Source organism: Xenopus laevis, chromosome 2L (genome assembly GCF_017654675.1).
Source record: "Xenopus laevis strain J_2021 chromosome 2L, Xenopus_laevis_v10.1, whole genome shotgun sequence".
NCBI lineage: Eukaryota > Metazoa > Chordata > Amphibia > Anura > Pipidae > Xenopus > Xenopus laevis.
Genome location: NC_054373.1, coordinates 152351437 through 152368974, shown reverse-complemented (window position 1 = coordinate 152368974; position 17538 = coordinate 152351437). Strand labels below are relative to the sequence as shown.

At 41.7% G+C, this 17538-nt stretch overlaps 1 protein-coding gene across 2 annotated transcripts in view; it reads left to right on the top strand.

Moving 5' to 3' along the window:
- Window positions 1-2854: 2854 nt before the first annotated feature.
- The window catches only part of endou.L (endonuclease, poly(U) specific L homeolog), a 30132-nt gene continuing 15448 nt past the window's right edge, over window positions 2855-17538 (top strand). The window contains exons 1-4 of one of the 2 annotated variants that reach the window (XM_018247536.2): window positions 2855-2976; window positions 5485-5604; window positions 7657-7701; window positions 17244-17288. In XM_018247536.2, the coding sequence (XP_018103025.1) occupies window positions 2901-2976; window positions 5485-5604; window positions 7657-7701; window positions 17244-17288 (286 nt within the window). In that variant the 5' untranslated portion in view covers window positions 2855-2900. The remainder of the gene's footprint in view (window positions 2977-5484; window positions 5605-7656; window positions 7702-17243; window positions 17289-17538) is intronic. The other variant, XM_041582575.1, reaches the window with a different exon arrangement.

Below are 17538 nucleotides of genomic sequence, written 5' to 3'. Positions count from 1 at the left end.
TATATATATATATATATATATATATATATATATATAATGAGATCACCTTTGCCTACTGCCCCACATATTTCCAATCTAAGAATCTATTATGGTATGGGATCTGTTATCTGGAAACCCGTTATCCAGAATTTTAATCAAATACTTTAGATTTTTCAAAATGATTTCCTTTTTCTCTATAATATCAAAGCAACACCTTGTACAGAATTAGACTCCATTTTATCCAAATAATCCAAATTTTTAAAAGCTATTGCAGTATATAAACAGGTATGAGACCCGTCAATCAGAAAGCTCAGATTTACGGAAAAGGTCGTCTCCCATAGACTCCGTTTTATCGAAAAATTCAAAGTTTTAAAACTGATTTCCTTTATCTCTGTAATAATAAAACAGTATATTGTACTTGTTCCAAACTAAGATCTACTTCATCCTTATTGGAAGCAAAATAAGCATATTGGGTTTATTTAATGTTTACATGATTTTCTAGTAGACTTAAGGTGTGAAGATGAAAATCACCATCTTGGAAAGTGTCTGTGACTCTCACATGCTCAGTGGGCTCTGAGCAGCTGTTGAGAAGCTAAGCTTAGGGGTCGTCACTAATTATCAAGCAGAAAATGAAGTTGGCCTGTAATATAAGCTGATGCTACAGGGCTGATTATAAAATTCTGATGCTAGTTGCACTGGTTTCTGTGATGCTGTGTAATAATTATCTGTATTAATTACTAATCAGTCTTATATTGTGACATTTCTATTCTATGTGTACTGTATATTGTGAGTGGGTCCCTAAGCTCAGTAAATGACAACAGCACAGAGCATGTGCAGTGAATCAGCAGAAAAGAAGATGGGGAGCTACTGGGGCATCTTTGGAGACACAGATCTTTACTGTTAAAGTGCTGTGGTTGCCTTGGGCTGGCACAGAAGCCCAAAACTTTATGCATAACATTTCTAGCTACTTTAGTTAGGCTTTAGTTCTCTTTTAAATAAGTAAGTAAGTAAGTAAGATTCTTTATCAAGACTCCCCAGCTATTTGTATTATCTGTGAGGCTTTTACAGAGAAAACAATGCTTAGTCAGATTATTTACAAGAGGGCAGGACATTATTGTACATGGGGAACAACTGACAAAGCAGGTGAATCGAGTGGCATTCTCGCAATGTACTTTAGACTCCTTATAAACAGAAATTCGACATCACCAACAAGGAAGCAGTAAAGGATAAGCCTTGTATGAGCCAAGAGGTGTGCCTGGCAGTTTGCAGAAGATATGTTATTAAATGTGTAGATGCCAGACCAAACATCTAATATAATCGGTGAGGCTAAAGCTAACATCTCTACACATAGCAAATGTCTGAATGATTTTCTGTAGCAGATCTGCAATCAATAATCTGATATAGTTCAGTACTAGGCCACATTTAGTTCTTCAAACACAACAGAACTACAATTACCAACATACTACTGATTTATTATGACAGGGATGCATGTTGTGGATTTAGTGCTCCAAATAGGTCTAAACTGCATCCCGCAGCCAACTTCTCTGAGAACTGTAGAGAGGTGTAGAGAGCTGAAATTTGGTGCCCCTAATATGAGACAACTACAATTCCCTTAGAAGAAATAGAGGACAGCACAAACAGTATAATGCCAAGTGTTACCTTATTTTAGTCAACCACAGTTAACTGGGGAGAAGGGGAGGATGTGTTTATCAACATATTCCATAACACTGTACATCGCTGGCATTGTCAATGCTGGATACCCGTATGGTTTGGACACCCATACCACTTGTACCGGGCTACGTACACTAACATTTACCAGACACCTAGGTACCCAATAATCCATAAAATTCAAATTTGGAAGAAAAGGCATAATTTATGAATTTAACAGTCCATTGTGTATAAAAACACCATGAAACATTAGCACAGTTATTGAGTAAAAATACAACTTTATAAAAATGAATGACCCAAAATCACTTTTCGGCTGCACCAATAGAACTCACTGAGGCACAGCCCCCTGCTGACCACCTATATTGGTTTTCTTCCAAGTCTGCCCTTCAAACCTTCTTGGTGGCCTTCCACCTTTCCATAAAACCTCAATACTGACCAATCTTATCATAACCTACACTCCTTTTAGAAACCTAAGGGCTTCCTCCCAAGGAGAAGTCCCCCCCAAGGAGAAGTCCCCCCCAAGGAGAAGCCCATAGTCACTGATTTAACTATGTAATGCCCACCCCCTGTTAACAGAAGTTATATAATTTCCCAGGCAAAACAGTTGGTTTATTGATGATTGACTTGCTGCATCATTTCTAGTCTAAATGTTTTCTTCAAATATGACAAAACATTCCGTAAATATTGATTTAGTGAGAGGGCAAACAATGTCATTATATGTAGTCAGGGAAGCTATGCATGGAGAATGTTACAGAGCAGAATACTAGGAATAGTTTGCAGTGTTATTGAGTATACTAAGTCACACAGTCCATCACAAACTTCACAGAAATACCACTCTTAAACTGCAATGCATGAAATACTTGTATTACAAGTACATGCTATAAGTATATATTACAATAATGCTCAGATAATTTTGCTCTATTAATCCGCTGACTCAGGATGGGTAACCCAGTGAAATACACTCCTACCCGCTCCGTATAAAAGAGGGAAGCAATTGTTAGAACTGGAATGACAGGGTTGCTCAACATTTAATTACTAGCTGCCAGTTGTGGGAGGAAGTAGTTAAGTGACCTGGGGAGGATGGAGGTGCCTTGACTGGTTCACTTTGCAATCACTTTAATGTCATAAAAAATGTTGTTGTTTTTAAATCATAAAAATATGCTCCTCCTTTTCCAAGTTTCCTTTAAAAAGCCGAACCCGTATACTGAACAGTATCACTGGGAATTAGCAGGCTGGACCTGCCTTAACGCACCATGAGGAACCTTCAGCTACTCCTTGTCCTGTCCATTGGCACTGCCATCCTTGCATTTGATACCTGCCCAAGTGACCGTAAGTTCTGCTCCTTACCTGTCACAACCAGGCTTATTTACTATACTGGGAATGTGGTTCACTGTCCTATTACATGATGGGTAATGGGATTATTTTACCATGGAGCTACAGTTTTATTATTGCAGAGAAAAAAATAATTATTGGCTTAAAATGGACTCTGTGGGGTATGGCCTTCCCACTCAAGGCCTCATTTACTACTGTCTCTGCTGCAAATTTGCAACAGAAGCAGTGGTGGGCTCATGCTGTGCTTCTGACAGATCTGACAGACAGTACAGGGTTCCTGTATGATTCACAAGATAGGGGATATGTAGGGGCACCCGAGGCAGGAGACAGGTATATAGATTTGCATCTACCCGCAAGTAAAGACCTGCAGCTGTTTTCAGCAGGGTTGAGTGAAAATGTGCAAATATATTTAGCACTTTTTAAGTGAACCTTTACGTGTACTGTTGAACTGCAGGACTCAAGCATGTGACTGGTGAGAGATTACAAGAGTTATTGTCAAATAATATATGGTCCCAATGCTGGACATATCTGCAGAAGCAGGATTCTCTAGCTGCAAAAAAAACTGTATTGTGTATTATCTGTTTATTGTCAACTGAGCTAATTGCAGTGCCATAATACAGTAGATCCCACCCAGGGGTCCCCTTCTCAATTCCACTAAAGTTCACCACCAGTCGCAATTAAGCAAGCGGTGGGTAAGCAGTTGGGGGGGGGGGTGCAGAGTTACTGGTGCACAAGCCCCCCCCTAAAGATTTTTTTTGCAGGGGGATTCAATTGTTAAATGCTCTGTGAGACGCACCAGTTCATTTTGTGATTGGTTGCGTTTCCCAGAAATTAATACATACACATCTGTATCTACTTTACATGGTGGTGAGAAAAAAAGTCTCCTACTCAGCAGCTCCGAAATTTCACACTCATCTCAAATTTACATTCACATACATATTTATGAACGCTACATAATACTTACATAGTAACAACCTGTTCTCAAAGTATCATTTTCGGTAGAGATAAGGAGCAGAACAGATATATTCTTTCAGAGGGTTGCTGTGTTTGAACCTTGGGGAAAATCTAAATAGGGATAATTAAAAACCCGAAAACAATGTGATGATGGAATTCTTTCTATAATTGCACAACAGGGTGGCTTCATACATCATTTATATTAATTTGTGTTTGTTGTTCAGAAACATGATAGGTAGATGATTCATTATGTTGCCAAAACACTGACTGGTACAGAAGGCAATCTTTCCTGGAGAACTGTATCAGGGTGTTTGGATTTTTTGCTCACTTGTGGCTTTACATGGTTCTTACCCCCGATGTAAATGGGTTGGACAAAACAGCGTTGGCACTTTCCCTGAGGCCCCTGAATGAGAGACCCCCCCCCCCAAGTAGAATATGTAACTGGTGAAAGTCAATATGACATATTCTCCTTTTCCTGTAACTCGTAACAACTATAAATGCAACTTTAAGTGGTCTGCTGTTTAAAAGCAAACAGTTTTAAAGGGATCCAGTCATCGGAAAACATGTTTTTTTTTCAAAACACATCAGTTAATAGTGCTACTCCAGCAGAATTCTGCACTGAAATCTATTTCTCAAAAGAGCAAACAGATTTTTTATATTGAAATTTATAATCTGACATGGGGCTAGACATATTGTCAATTTCCCAGCTGCCCCCAGTCATGTGACTTGTGCCTGCACTTTAGGAGAGAAATGCTTTCTGGCAGGCTGCTGTTTTTCCTTCTCAATGTAACTGAATGTGTCTCAGTGGGACATGGGTTTTTACTATTGAGTGTTGTTCTTAGATCTACCAGGCAGCTGTTATCTTGTGTTAGGGAGCTGCTATCTGGTTACCTTCCCATTGTTCTTTTGTTTGGCTGCTGGGGGGGAAAAGGGAGGGGGTGATATCACTCCAACTTGCAGTACAGCAGTAAAGAGTGATTGAAGTTTATCAGAGCACAAGTCGCATGATTTGGGGCAGCTGGGAAATTGACAAAATGTCTATCCCCATGTCAGATTTCAAAATTGAATATAAAAAAATCTGTTTGCTCTTTTGAGAAATGGATTTCAGTGCAGAATTCTGCTGGAGCAGCACTATTAACTGATTCATTTTGAAAAAAAATGTTTTTCCCATGACAGTATCCCTTTAAGGACAGGGTTGCCTTCCAGTCCTGTACCTGCCAGTGCTCCCTAATTTGTGTGTCTGGATGATTCGCAAGTTGGGGGATGGCTTTGTAGATGGGTAGTAGAATTAGGGTCCATGAGCACAGCCCTGGACCAACAACCATGGGAGTGGATAAAACATCATAATATAGCAAAACAAAATAAAAAGTAACAAATTTAGTATTTTAGCAAAGAACGGGCTGTGTTGTAGAGCCTTCCCAGTGGATTAAGGCTCTGACAATTCCCAGTGTAGGGTGTAAAGAATATCACAACTGGTTTATGGTCCAGACCTCCAGGTCAAATGTTATTAGATCTTATGAGATTTCATAACTGCTGTTTCCTTTCCTGAAGGTTGTGAAGACTCATGCAAGAATCGCTGTGGAGACAAGCCAAGCAAATCCTTCGGATGTCAATGCAATGAGAAGTGTGAGCAGTTTGATGACTGCTGCCATGACTACCACTTGTGCCTATGTAAGCCAAGCGTACAAACTACATTGATCATGTATAATGCACAGGGCTTAGCGTCCATCATGTACAGTATGTCTTGTGGCAAAACCAGGAAAAGGATGTTCTGACTCTGAGCTGGGGGAATTACAATTAGTTGATAAATTCAGTCTGCCTTTAAGGGTCACTGTAATATAAAAGATTGAACTTGCTCACCTTGGGGAGTAGAAAGCTTCAATTCAATGTGGTTGATTAACATATGGTTTAAAATACACAGAAGACCATGTGTTATCCTATTTTCACTTGGATGGTTACTAGGGATGCACCGAATCCAGGATTCGGTTCGGGATTCGGCCAGGATTCGGCCTTTTTCAGCAGGATTTGTATTCAGCCGAATCCTTCTGACAGGCCAAACCGAATCCTAATTTGCATATTCAAATTAGGGGCGGGGAGAAAAATTGCGTGACTTTTTGTCAGAAAACAAGGAAGTAAAAAATGTTTTCCCCTTCCCACCCCTAATTTGCATATGCAAATTATGGTTCGGATTCGGTTCAGTATTCGGCCGAATCTTTCTCAAAGTATTCTGGGGTTTGGCCGAATCCAAAACAGTGGATTCGGTGCATCCCTAATGGTTACACAGCTGCTTATTTATATAAATTACAGTATATTCAAGCCTTTGCAACCCTGCTACTTTACTTTGGTTCACCTAATGTTGCTGGACTACAACTCCCTGCATGCATTTATCTTTTCATACTGTATATGTTGAAGAATGCTATGGGGTCGAAAAAACTTAGAAATTCCACCATCAAATAGAATCCTCCGGAATTCAAAGATGGAAGATTTTATACATCGTACGATCGTATTCCGATCGTAGTACGATCTTACGATCCTACTCCGAACGTACTTCGAATCGATCGATTCGAACAATTTTATCGTACAATCGTACGATTTTCCTTTGAATACAAAAAACTTTGCTCTGGAAGGTCCCCATAGGCTAACATAGCACTTCGGCAGGTTTAAGTTGGCGAAGTATTGAAGTTGAAGTATTTTTAAAGAGATTATCGAATGGTTGAATTGTCGAACGATTTTTACTTCGAATCAAAGTCGAAGTGAATTCAAAGTCGTAGTATCCTATTCGATGGTTGAAGTATCCAAAAGATTTTCGAATATTTTTAATGCGAAAATTCCCTCAAATTCACTTTGCCCCTTGATAAATCTGCCCCTATGTGTTATAGTCTAGATATCAAATCTGGAGTCCCAAGGTTAAGATATTTTTAGGGGGTTCTTAAGTAAACATGCAGTTTGTATCAGCGAAGGTCAGCTTAACTTTATATTAAACTGTACAGAAAATTGTGTGTCTTACAGGTCAAGTTATACATGCTTCACATTAAAGGCAATAGTTGTTCAACATAACCCAAGAACATACAGTAAATAATTATTACTTGTCATGTTACTTTAAATGCAAGGACTGGGCCATTTAGCCCAAAAACATATATGTTGCTCAGTCAAATATAAAGTAACCTAAAGGTAAGGGCTGGTCAATATAGCCCAAGGACCTATATATATACTGCCCAATAAATATGCACCGACTAAGAAATTACAATTGTTACTTGAATATTTCAGAGTGGCTGTAATGTCTCCCCCTAGTGGCCCACAAACTTACAGTAAACTACAGTAATGCTGAATCTCCTGATTCGGGGAAAAATGATAAGATTTCAAATAAACACATTTTTCTAACACATTCCCCACATCAAACAGTGTTTTTATATAATACATTAGTGGGCTTATCAGAGACAGTAGGAAGAAGCTGACAGTGACTCTCTCCAACCCACTGCAAGCCTGGGATCATCTGAAGTTTCTTTCCATTATAGGCTATAGAAAGAAAGTGTCATAAAATAAAGCTGATATGCATTTGACCCAGAGACAAGGCAATCAAAATCGGGGCTTTGTGTTACATTGTTATATTACCCTAATGGTTGTAAATCATGTTGAATTCCTGTGCATCACCCTTGATGTCAGAAATGCTGTATAACTGCTTTATGTTCCTAAAGTTAATGGTCTTTCATTTCTGTTTAACAGATAAAGACGCTTCCTTAGATGAATCCTCTCATCACAGCAAATCAGGTAATATTCTGCCTTTGGGTATTTAGAGGTTATCCATTCATATTTAGAGCAGGTGGGTATGTATTGAGTAATATCAGGCATTTCAAAGACAAAGAGACTTACTAAACTGAATTGGTACAGCGAGTATGCCATGCTGGTGTTTTCTTTTGGAATAGCTATAGAAATAATTACATGCAAAGCTACAGAATTAGATCAAATTCTAAACCAGTTAGTGCTGGTATTCCCAATAGAGATGTCGCGAACTGTTCGCCGGCGAACTTGTTCGCGCGAACATCGGGTGTTCGCGCTCGCCGGAAGTTCGCGAACGTCGCGCGACGTTCGCCATTTTGGGTTCGCCATTGTTGGCGCTTTTTTTTGCCCTCTCACCCCAGACCAGCAGGTACATGGCAGCCAATCAGGAAGCTCTCCCCTGGACCACTCCCCTTCCCTATAAAAACCGAAGCCCTGCAGCGTTTTTTCACTCTGCCTGTGTGTGCTGAAGAGATAGTGTAGGGAGAGAGCTGCTGCCTGTTAGTGATTTCAGGGACAGTTGAAAGTTTGCTGGCTAGTAATCGTTTTGATACTGCTCTGTTATTGGAGGGACAGAAGTCTGCAGGGGTTTGAGGGACATTTTAGCTTAGGTAGCTTTGCTGGCTAATAATCTACCTTCTACTGCAGTGCTCTGTATGTAGCTGCAGTGGGCAGCTGTCCTGCTTCTGATCTCATCTGCTGACTGCTGCAATAACAGTAGTCCTTGTAAGGACTGCTTTTATTTATTTTTTTGTTGTTTTACTACTACTACTACTACTACTACTATAAGAGCCCAGTGCTATTAGTCTAGCAGTGTTGGGGAGTGGGACTGGTGTGCTAATCTGCTGCTCCTAGTAGTTCAGCAGCACCAACTTTAATTTTTTTTTTTTAATATTCATTTTTTTTTTATTTTACTACCGCTGTAGTAGTGTATAAGTTGACCTTTTAGGCATTATTTGCCCTGTAGGCATTATTTGCACACTGTTTTCTTCAACCCGCCATCGAGCTGTGTGACCTTGTTCCCATTCTGTCTAAATATCCATAATATTACCGTCTCCAGAAAAAACACCGGAGTCACTTTTTTCAAGCAGCCATAATATATTTTACGTAATCCGTATCCACCGCTGTAGTAGTGTATACGTTGGCCTTGTAGGCATTATTTGCACACTGTTTTCTTCAACCCGCCATCGAGCTGTGTGACCTTGTTCCCATTCTGTCTAAATATCCATAATATTACCGTCTCCAGAAAAAACACCGGAGTCACTTTTTTCAAGCAGCCATAATATATTTTACGTAATCCGTATCCACCGCTGTAGTAGTGTATACGTTGGCCTTGTAGGCATTATTTGCACACTGTTTTCTTCAACCCGCCATCGAGCTGTGTGACCTTGTTCCCATTCTGTCTAAATATCCATAATATTACCGTCTCCAGAAAAAACACCGGAGTCACTTTTTTCAAGCAGCCATAATATATTTTACGTAATCCGTATCCACCGCTGTAGTAGTGTATACGTTGGCCTTGTAGGCATTATTTGCACACTGTTTTCTTCAACCCGCCATCGAGCTGTGTGACCTTGTTCCCATTCTGTCTAAATATCCATAATATTACCGTCTCCAGAAAAAAACACCGGAGTCACTTTTTTCAAGCAGCCATAATATATTTTACGTAATCCGTATCCACCGCTGTAGTAGTGTATACGTTGGCCTTGTAGGCATTATTTGCACACTGTTTTCTTCAACCCGCCATCGAGCTGTGTGACCTTGTTCCCATTCTGTCTAAATATCCATAATATTACCGTCTCCAGAAAAAAACACCGGAGTCACTTTTTTCAAGCAGCCATAATATATTTTACGTAATCCGTATCCACCGCTGTAGTAGTGTATACGTTGGCCTTGTAGGCATTATTTGCACACTGTTTTCTTCAACCCGCCATCGAGCTGTGTGACCTTGTTCACATTTTGTCTAAATATTGATAATATTATCGTCTCTAGAAAACCACTTGAGTTACTTTTTTTCAAGCAGCATTCATATATTTTACGTAATCCGTATCCACCGCTGTAGTAGTGTATACGTTGACCTTGTAGGCATTATTTGCACACTGTTTTCTTCAACCCGCCATCGAGCTGTGTGACCTTGTTCACATTTTGTCTAAATATTGATAATATTATCGTCTCTAGAAAAACCACTTGAGTTACTTTTTTTCAAGCAGCATTCATATATTTTACGTAATCCGTATCCACCGCTGTAGTAGTGTATACGTTGACCTTGTAGGCATTATTTGCACACTGTTTTCTTCAACCCGCCATCGAGCTGTGTGACCTTGTTCACATTTTGTCTAAATATTGATAATATTATCGTCTCTAGAAAAACCACTTGAGTTACTTTTTTTCAAGCAGCATTCATATATTTTACGTAATCCGTATCCACCGCTGTAGTAGTGTATACGTTGACCTTGTAGGCATTATTTGCACAGTGTTTTCTTCAACCCGCCATCGAGCTGTGTGACCTTGTTCACATTTTGTCTAAATATTGATAATATTATCGTCTCTAGAAAAAACCACTTGAGTTACTTTTTTTCAAGCAGCATTCATATATTTTACGTAATCCGTATCCACCGCTGTAGTAGTGTATACGTTGACTTTGTAGGCATTATTTGCACAGTGTTTTCTTCAACCCGCCATCTAGCTGTGTGTATTATCGTTTCCAGAAAAACCAACTGAGTTTTTGTTGTTGTTGTTGTTTTTTTAAAAATAATGCCAGGCAAAGGCAGGCCGCCACGCAGAGGCCGTGCTAGGGGCCGTGCTGCTATGCAATCCTGTGGCCCTAGCAAATTGCCCAGTTTTAAAAAGCCAATGACCCTGAACTCCCAAAATGCTAAAGAGGTAGTTGACTGGCTTACACAGCACACCCCATCCTCTACCGTTTCTAACTTTACCACAACATCCTCCTCATCCTCCACTGCTATGGCCACCCCACGTAACACTTCCTCCACCACCGGTGCCCCTTCTTCACTGGGGTCAGAGGAGTTATTTTCCAATGAGTTTCTTGAACTGAGTAATGCGCAACCATTATTGCCAGAAGAAGATGAAGGAGATGAGGACCTTACACCAGATTTAATTCTGGCAGAGAACACGATAGAGATGGACATAATGAGTGATGAGGAGGAGGTCCCCGCTGCTGCTTCCTTCTGTGATGTGTCAGAAGAAATTGATGCATCTGAGGAGAATGATGATGAGGAGATTGATGTTTTGTGGGTGCCTAGTAGAAGAGAGCAAGAGGAGGGTAGTTCAGATGGAGAGACGGAGAGTCAGAGAGGCAGTAGGAGAATAAGACTTAGAAGAAGCAGGGAGGACAGCCCGCAGGGATCAGTAGGGCAACAACATGTATCGGCACCTGTGTTCAGCCGGCCAACGCACCCGCCATTGCCGCCAATACCGCAAACTCCGCCAACTTCTACTGTTACCGCCAGATCGCACACTTCCAAAAAGTCAGCAGTGTGGGATTTTTTTAATGTGTGTGCCTCTGACAAAAGCATTGTAATTTGCAATGAGTGCAGTCAGAAACTGAGCCTTGGTAAGCCCAACAGCCACATAGGTACAACTTCTATGCGAAGGCACATGAGCGGCAAGCACAAAGCACTTTGGGAGCAACACCTCAAAGGCAACAGGCAAACTAAAAGCCACACTCCTTCTGGTCCAGCATCTTACTGCTCTACCTCTGCTCTCCTTGACCCGTCTGAACCACCCTCCACTCCGCCTTCCACCTTGACCACCTGTTCCCATTCCCAGTCATCTGCCACCAGCCAAGTTTCTGTGAAGGCCATGTTTGAGCGTAAGAAGCCAATGTCTGACTGTCACCCCCTTGCCCGGCGTCTGACAGCTGGCTTGTCTGCACTCTTAGCCCGCCAGCTTTTACCATACCAGCTGGTGGACTCTGAGGCCTTCCGCAAATTTGTAGCAATTGGGACACCGCAGTGGAAGGTACCCAGCCGCAATTTTTTTTCTAAAAAGGGAATACCACACCTGTACCAACATGTGCAGAGCCAAGTTACCGCATCTCTGTCACTTAGTGTTGGGCCAAAGGTCCATATGACTACTGACGCATGGTCCTCCAAGCATGGTCAGGGCAGGTATGTCACCTACACTGCCCACTGGGTGAACTTGGTAATGGCTGGGAAGCAGGGAATGGGTAGCTCAACAACAACAGTGGAGTTGGTGTCACCGCCACGGATTGCACGCGGTTCTGCCACCACCTCTACTCCTCCATCGCTCTCTACCTCGTCTTCTTCTTCTTCTTACTCTGCTGCTGGGTCCTCCTTCTCCTCCTCCACACCTGTGCACCCCCAGCTCCCCCTAGGCTATTCGACGTGCCAGGTACGCCGTTGTCACGCTGTCTTGGGGATGACGTGCCTGGAAAGCAAAAACCATACCGGATCTGTACTCCTGTCATCTCTGCAGTCACAGGCCGATCGGTGGCTGACCCCACACCAACTGCAGATCGGAAAAGTGGTGTGTGACAATGGAAGCAATCTGTTGGCAGCGTTGAGACTAGGCAATTTAACACATGTGCCCTGCATGGCACATGTGTTAAATTTAATAGTCCAACGTTTTGTCTCCAAGTACCCAGGATTCCAGGACGTTCTCACCCAGTCCAGAAAGGTGTCGGCCCATTTCAGACGTTCCTACACAGCCATGGCACGCCTTGCTGACATTCAGCAGCGCTACAACATGCCAGTCAGGCGTTTGATTTCTGACAGCCAGACTCGCTGGAATTCAACGCTCCTTATGTTGGAACGTCTGCTGCAACAACAAAGGGCCGTCAACGAGTACCTTTTTGAACTGGGTGGTAGGACTGGATCTGCACAGCTGGGGATTTTTTTCCCCCGTTACTGGGTGCTTATGCGCGATGCCTGCAGGCTCATGCGACCTTTTGAAGAGGTGACAAATATGGTCAGTCGCACCGAAGGCACCATCAGCGACCTAATACCCTTCGCTTTCTTCCTGGAGCGTGCCGTGCGACGAGTGACAGATGAGGCTGTAGACCAGCGTGACGAGGAGCTGGAAGCGCGCGATTTCTGGTCGGAATCACCAGAACGAACCCAGGCACCTGCTGCAACGCAGGGAGAGGTGCCAGAAGTGGAGTCAGAGGAGGAAGGTGGCTTTGTGGAGGAGGAGGAGGAGGACCAACAGGAGCAGGCTTCCCAGGGGGCTAGTGGTGACCTTTTGGGGACCCCTGGTCTTGTACGTGGCTGGGGGGAGGAGACCGTGGATGATGCAGTCCTTGATAATGAGGAAGCGGAGATGGATAGCTCTGCATCCAACCTTGTGAGAATGGGGTCTTTCATGCTGTCATGCCTGTTGAAGGACCCCCGTATCAAGAGGCTTAAGGAGAAGGACCTGTACTGGGTCGCAACGCTACTAGACCCTCGGTACAAGCATAAAGTGTCAGAAATGTTACCAACATACCACAAGTCCGAAAAGATGCGGCATTTACAAACCAGCCTGCAAAACATGTTGTACAATGCTTTTAAGGGTGATGTCACTTCAGGAACTCATCAACATTCCAGGGGCAGAGGTGCCAGTAATCCTGCCACGAGCACACCTGCAAGGACAAAGCCCTTTGGCCAGTCTGTAACGTCAGACATGCAAATGTTTTTCTGTCCAAGGCAGCGCCACAACCCTTCTGGATCCACCCTCAAAGAACGCCTCGACCGGCAGGTAGCGGACTACCTGGCATTAACTGCAGATATCGACACTCTGAGGAGCGATGAACCCCTGGACTACTGGGTGCGCAGGCTTGATCTGTGGCCAGAGCTGTCACAATTTGCCATGAACCTCTTGTCTTGCCCAGCCTCAAGTGTGCTCTCAGAAAGGACCTTCAGTGCAGCAGGAGGGATTGTAACTGAGAAGAGAACTCGCCTAGGTCACAAAAGTGTCGATTACCTGACCTTTATTAAAATGAATGAGGGGTGGATCTCGGAGGGTTACTGCACGCCGGAAGACTTGTTCTGACTTCTATGCAGCTGTCCTTCTCTTCAAGCCTCATGACTCCACACACAGCTGTCCTTTAGCGTCCTCCTCCTCCCTCCGCCACCGTTACAAACTAGGGTGCAAACCCTACTGGTTTAATTTTTTCTGGCCTCTGTGCTTCAGTGGCTGCGACCAAAAAAATGCCTATTTTCTGCATTTATATGACATAATTTTTCTGGCCTCTGTGCTTCAGTGGCTGCAACCAAAAAAATTTATATTTTCAGCATTTATATGGCATAATTTTTCTGTCAACTGTGCTTCAGTGGCTGCGACCAAACAAATGCATATTTTCTGCATTTATATGGCATAATTTTTCTGGCCTCTGTGCTTCAGTGGCTGCAACCAAAAAAATTACTATTTTCAGCATTTATATGGCATATTTTTTCTGGCAACTGTGCTTCAGTGGCTGCGACCAAAAAAATGCATATTTTCTGCATTTATATGGCATAATTTTTCTGGCCTCTGTGCTTCAGTGGCTGCAACCAAAAAAATTTATATTTTCAGCATTTATATGGCATAATTTTTCTGTCAACTGTGCTTCAGTGGCTGCGACCAAAAAAATGCATATTTTCTGCATTTATATGGCATAATTTTTCTGGCCTCTGTGCTTCAGTGGCTGCAACCAAAAAAATTTATATTTTCAGCATTTATATGGCATAATTTTTCTGGCAACTGTGCTTCAGTGGCTGCGACCAAAAAAATGACTATTTTCAGCATTTATATGGCATATTTTTTCTGGCCTCTGTGCTTCAGTGGCTGTGGCCAAAAAAACTGGGCAAACAATGCCTACAAGGTCAACGACGTTGACCTTGTAGGCATTGTTTGCCCAGTTTTTTTGGCCACAGCCACTGAAGCACAGAGGCCAGAAAAAATATGCCATATAAATGCTGAAAATAGTCATTTTTTGCCATACGTTGACTCAACGTATATGGCAAAAAATGACTATTTTCAGCATTTATGTGGCATATTTTTTCTGGCAACTGTGCTTCAGTGGCTGCAACCAAAAAAACTGGGCAAACAATGTCTACAAGGTCAACGTATGGCGAAAAATTACTATTTTCAGCATTTATATGGCATATTTTTTCTGGCAACTGTGCTTCAGTGGCTGCGTCCAAAAAAACTGGGCAAACAATGTCTACAAGGTCAACGTATGGCGAAAAATGACTATTTTCAGCATTTATATGGCATATTTTTTCTGGCAACTGTGCTTCAGTGGCTGCGTCCAAAAAAACTGGGCAAACAATGCCTACAAGGTCAACGTATGGCAGTTGTTTAAAGAGAACAGTAGATTACTAGCCAGCAAAGCTACCTAAGCTAAAATGTCCCTCAAATCCCTGCAGACTTCTGTCCCTCCAATACAGAGCAGTATCAAGCAGATTACTAGCCAGCAAACTTACTATCATCTGTCCCTGAAATCACTAACAGCTCTCCCCCTACACTATCTCTTCCAAGCACACACAGGCAGATTTTTCAGATACATTTTTGCCCTTGATCCCCCTCTGGCATGCCACTGTCCAGGTCGTTGCACCCTTTAAACAACTTTAAAATCATTTTTCTGGCCAGAAATGTCTTTTCTAGATGTTAAAGTTCGCCTTCCCATTGAAGTCTATGGGGTTCGCGAACCGTTCGCGAACCGCTCGCATTTTTGCGCAAGTTCGCGAATATGTTCGCGAACTTTTTTTCCGACGTTCGCTACATCCCTAATTCCCAATAGCATAGCCAATTCTGGTCTAAGGATGTTACCAAAATATGCATTACCCATAATGTTACACCTTGGCCATTTACAGTATCTCAAAGTAGGAACATCCAATTTGTAATTCTTCAAAAATGTCCCTTTAAAGTTGGAGGGGAAGTGGCAATATAGACTGCATCCTATTATTTTATGCTATCAGCATTTCACTCACCCGCATAAATAGGAAGGAAATACTGATGATTTCATAATCTGACAGGAAGTGAAAGATCTGAACATTTTTAGACATACTTGCATTAATAAAAGGACTTTTAAACATAGAAAAATTAGAAATGATAAGGATTTGAGTAGCTATAAACCATTGGTTTACTATATTAGTTCTTAGTGCTAATATCGTTTTTAATTTGAACCAGTTTTCACCAATCAGTCATTACCAACACACTCACATTATAATAGAAATTAGGGATGCACCGAATCCAGGATTCGGTTCAGGATTCAGCCAGGATTCGGCCTTTTTCAGCAGGATTTGGATTCAGCCGAATCCTTCTGCCTGGCCGAGCCAAATCCAAATCCTAATTTGCATATGCAAATTGTGGGGAGGGAGGGATTTCACTTGACATTTTGTTACAAAACAAGGAAGTAAACATATGCAAATTAGGATTCGGATTCTGTTCGGGATTCGGCCGAATCTTCAAAGATGGATTCGGCCGAATCCAAAATAATGGATTCGGTGCATCTCGAGTAAAAAATGTTTTCCCCTTCCCACCCCTAATTTGCATATGCAAATTAGGGTTCGGATTCGGTTTGGTATTTGGACAAATCTTTCGCAAAGGATTCGGGAGTTCGGCCGAATCCAAAATAGTGTATTCGGTGCATCCCTAATAGAAATAAACAGAAAAAATGAACTATAGAGCGGAGTTTTTGCAGAGAGCCCCTGAGTCACCGGAATCTTATCCTATGTGTTATAGTCTAGATAGCAAATCTGGAAACCCAAGGTTAAGAAATTTTTAGGGGGTTCTTAAGTAAACATGCAGTTTGTATCAGCCAAGGTCAGCTTAACTATATATTAAACTGTACAGAAAACTGTGTGTCTTACAGGTCAAGTTATACATGCTTCACATTAAAGGCAATAGTTGTTCAACATAACCCAAGAACATACAGTAAATAATTATTACTTGTCATGTTACTTTAAATGCAAGGACTGGGCCAATTAGCGCAAAAACATATATGTTGCTCAGTCAAATATAAAGTAACCTAAAGGTAAAGGCTGGTCAATATAGCCCAAGGACCTATATATATACTGCCCAATAAATATGCACCGACTAAGAAATTACAATTGTTACTTGAATATTTCAGAGTGGCTGTAATGTCTCCCCCTAGTGGCCCACAAACTTACAGTAAACTACAGTAATGCTGAATCTCCTGATTCGGGGAAAAATTATAAGACTTCAAATAAACACATTTTTCTAACACATTCCCCACATCAAACAGTGTTTTTATATATTACATTAGTGGGCTTATCAGAGACAGTAGGAAGAAGCTGACGGTGACTCTCTCCAACCCACTGCAAGCCTGGGATCATCTGAAGTTTCTTTCCATTATAGGCTATGGAAAGAAAGTGTCATAAAATAAAGCTGATATGCATTTTACCCACAGGCAAGGCAATCAAAATTGGGGCTTTGTGTTACATTGTTATATTACCCTAATGGTTGTAAATCATGTTGAATTGCCTGTGCATCACCCTTGATGTCAGAAATGCTGTATAACTGCTTTATGTTCCTAAAGTTAATGGTCTTTCATTTCTGTCTAACAGTTAAAGACGCTTCCTTAGATGAATCCTCTCATCACAGCAAATCAGGTAATATTCTGCCTTTGGGTATTTAGAGGTTATCCATTCATATTTAGAGCTGGTGGGTATGTATTGAGTAATATCAGGCATTTCAAAGACAAAGAGACTTACTAAACTGAATTGGTACAGCGAGTATGCCATGCTGGTGTTTTCTTTTGGAATAGCTATAGAAATAATTACATGGCAAAGCTACAGTATTAGATCAAATTCTAAACCAGTTAGTGCTGGTATTCCCAATAGCATAGCCAATTCTGGTCTA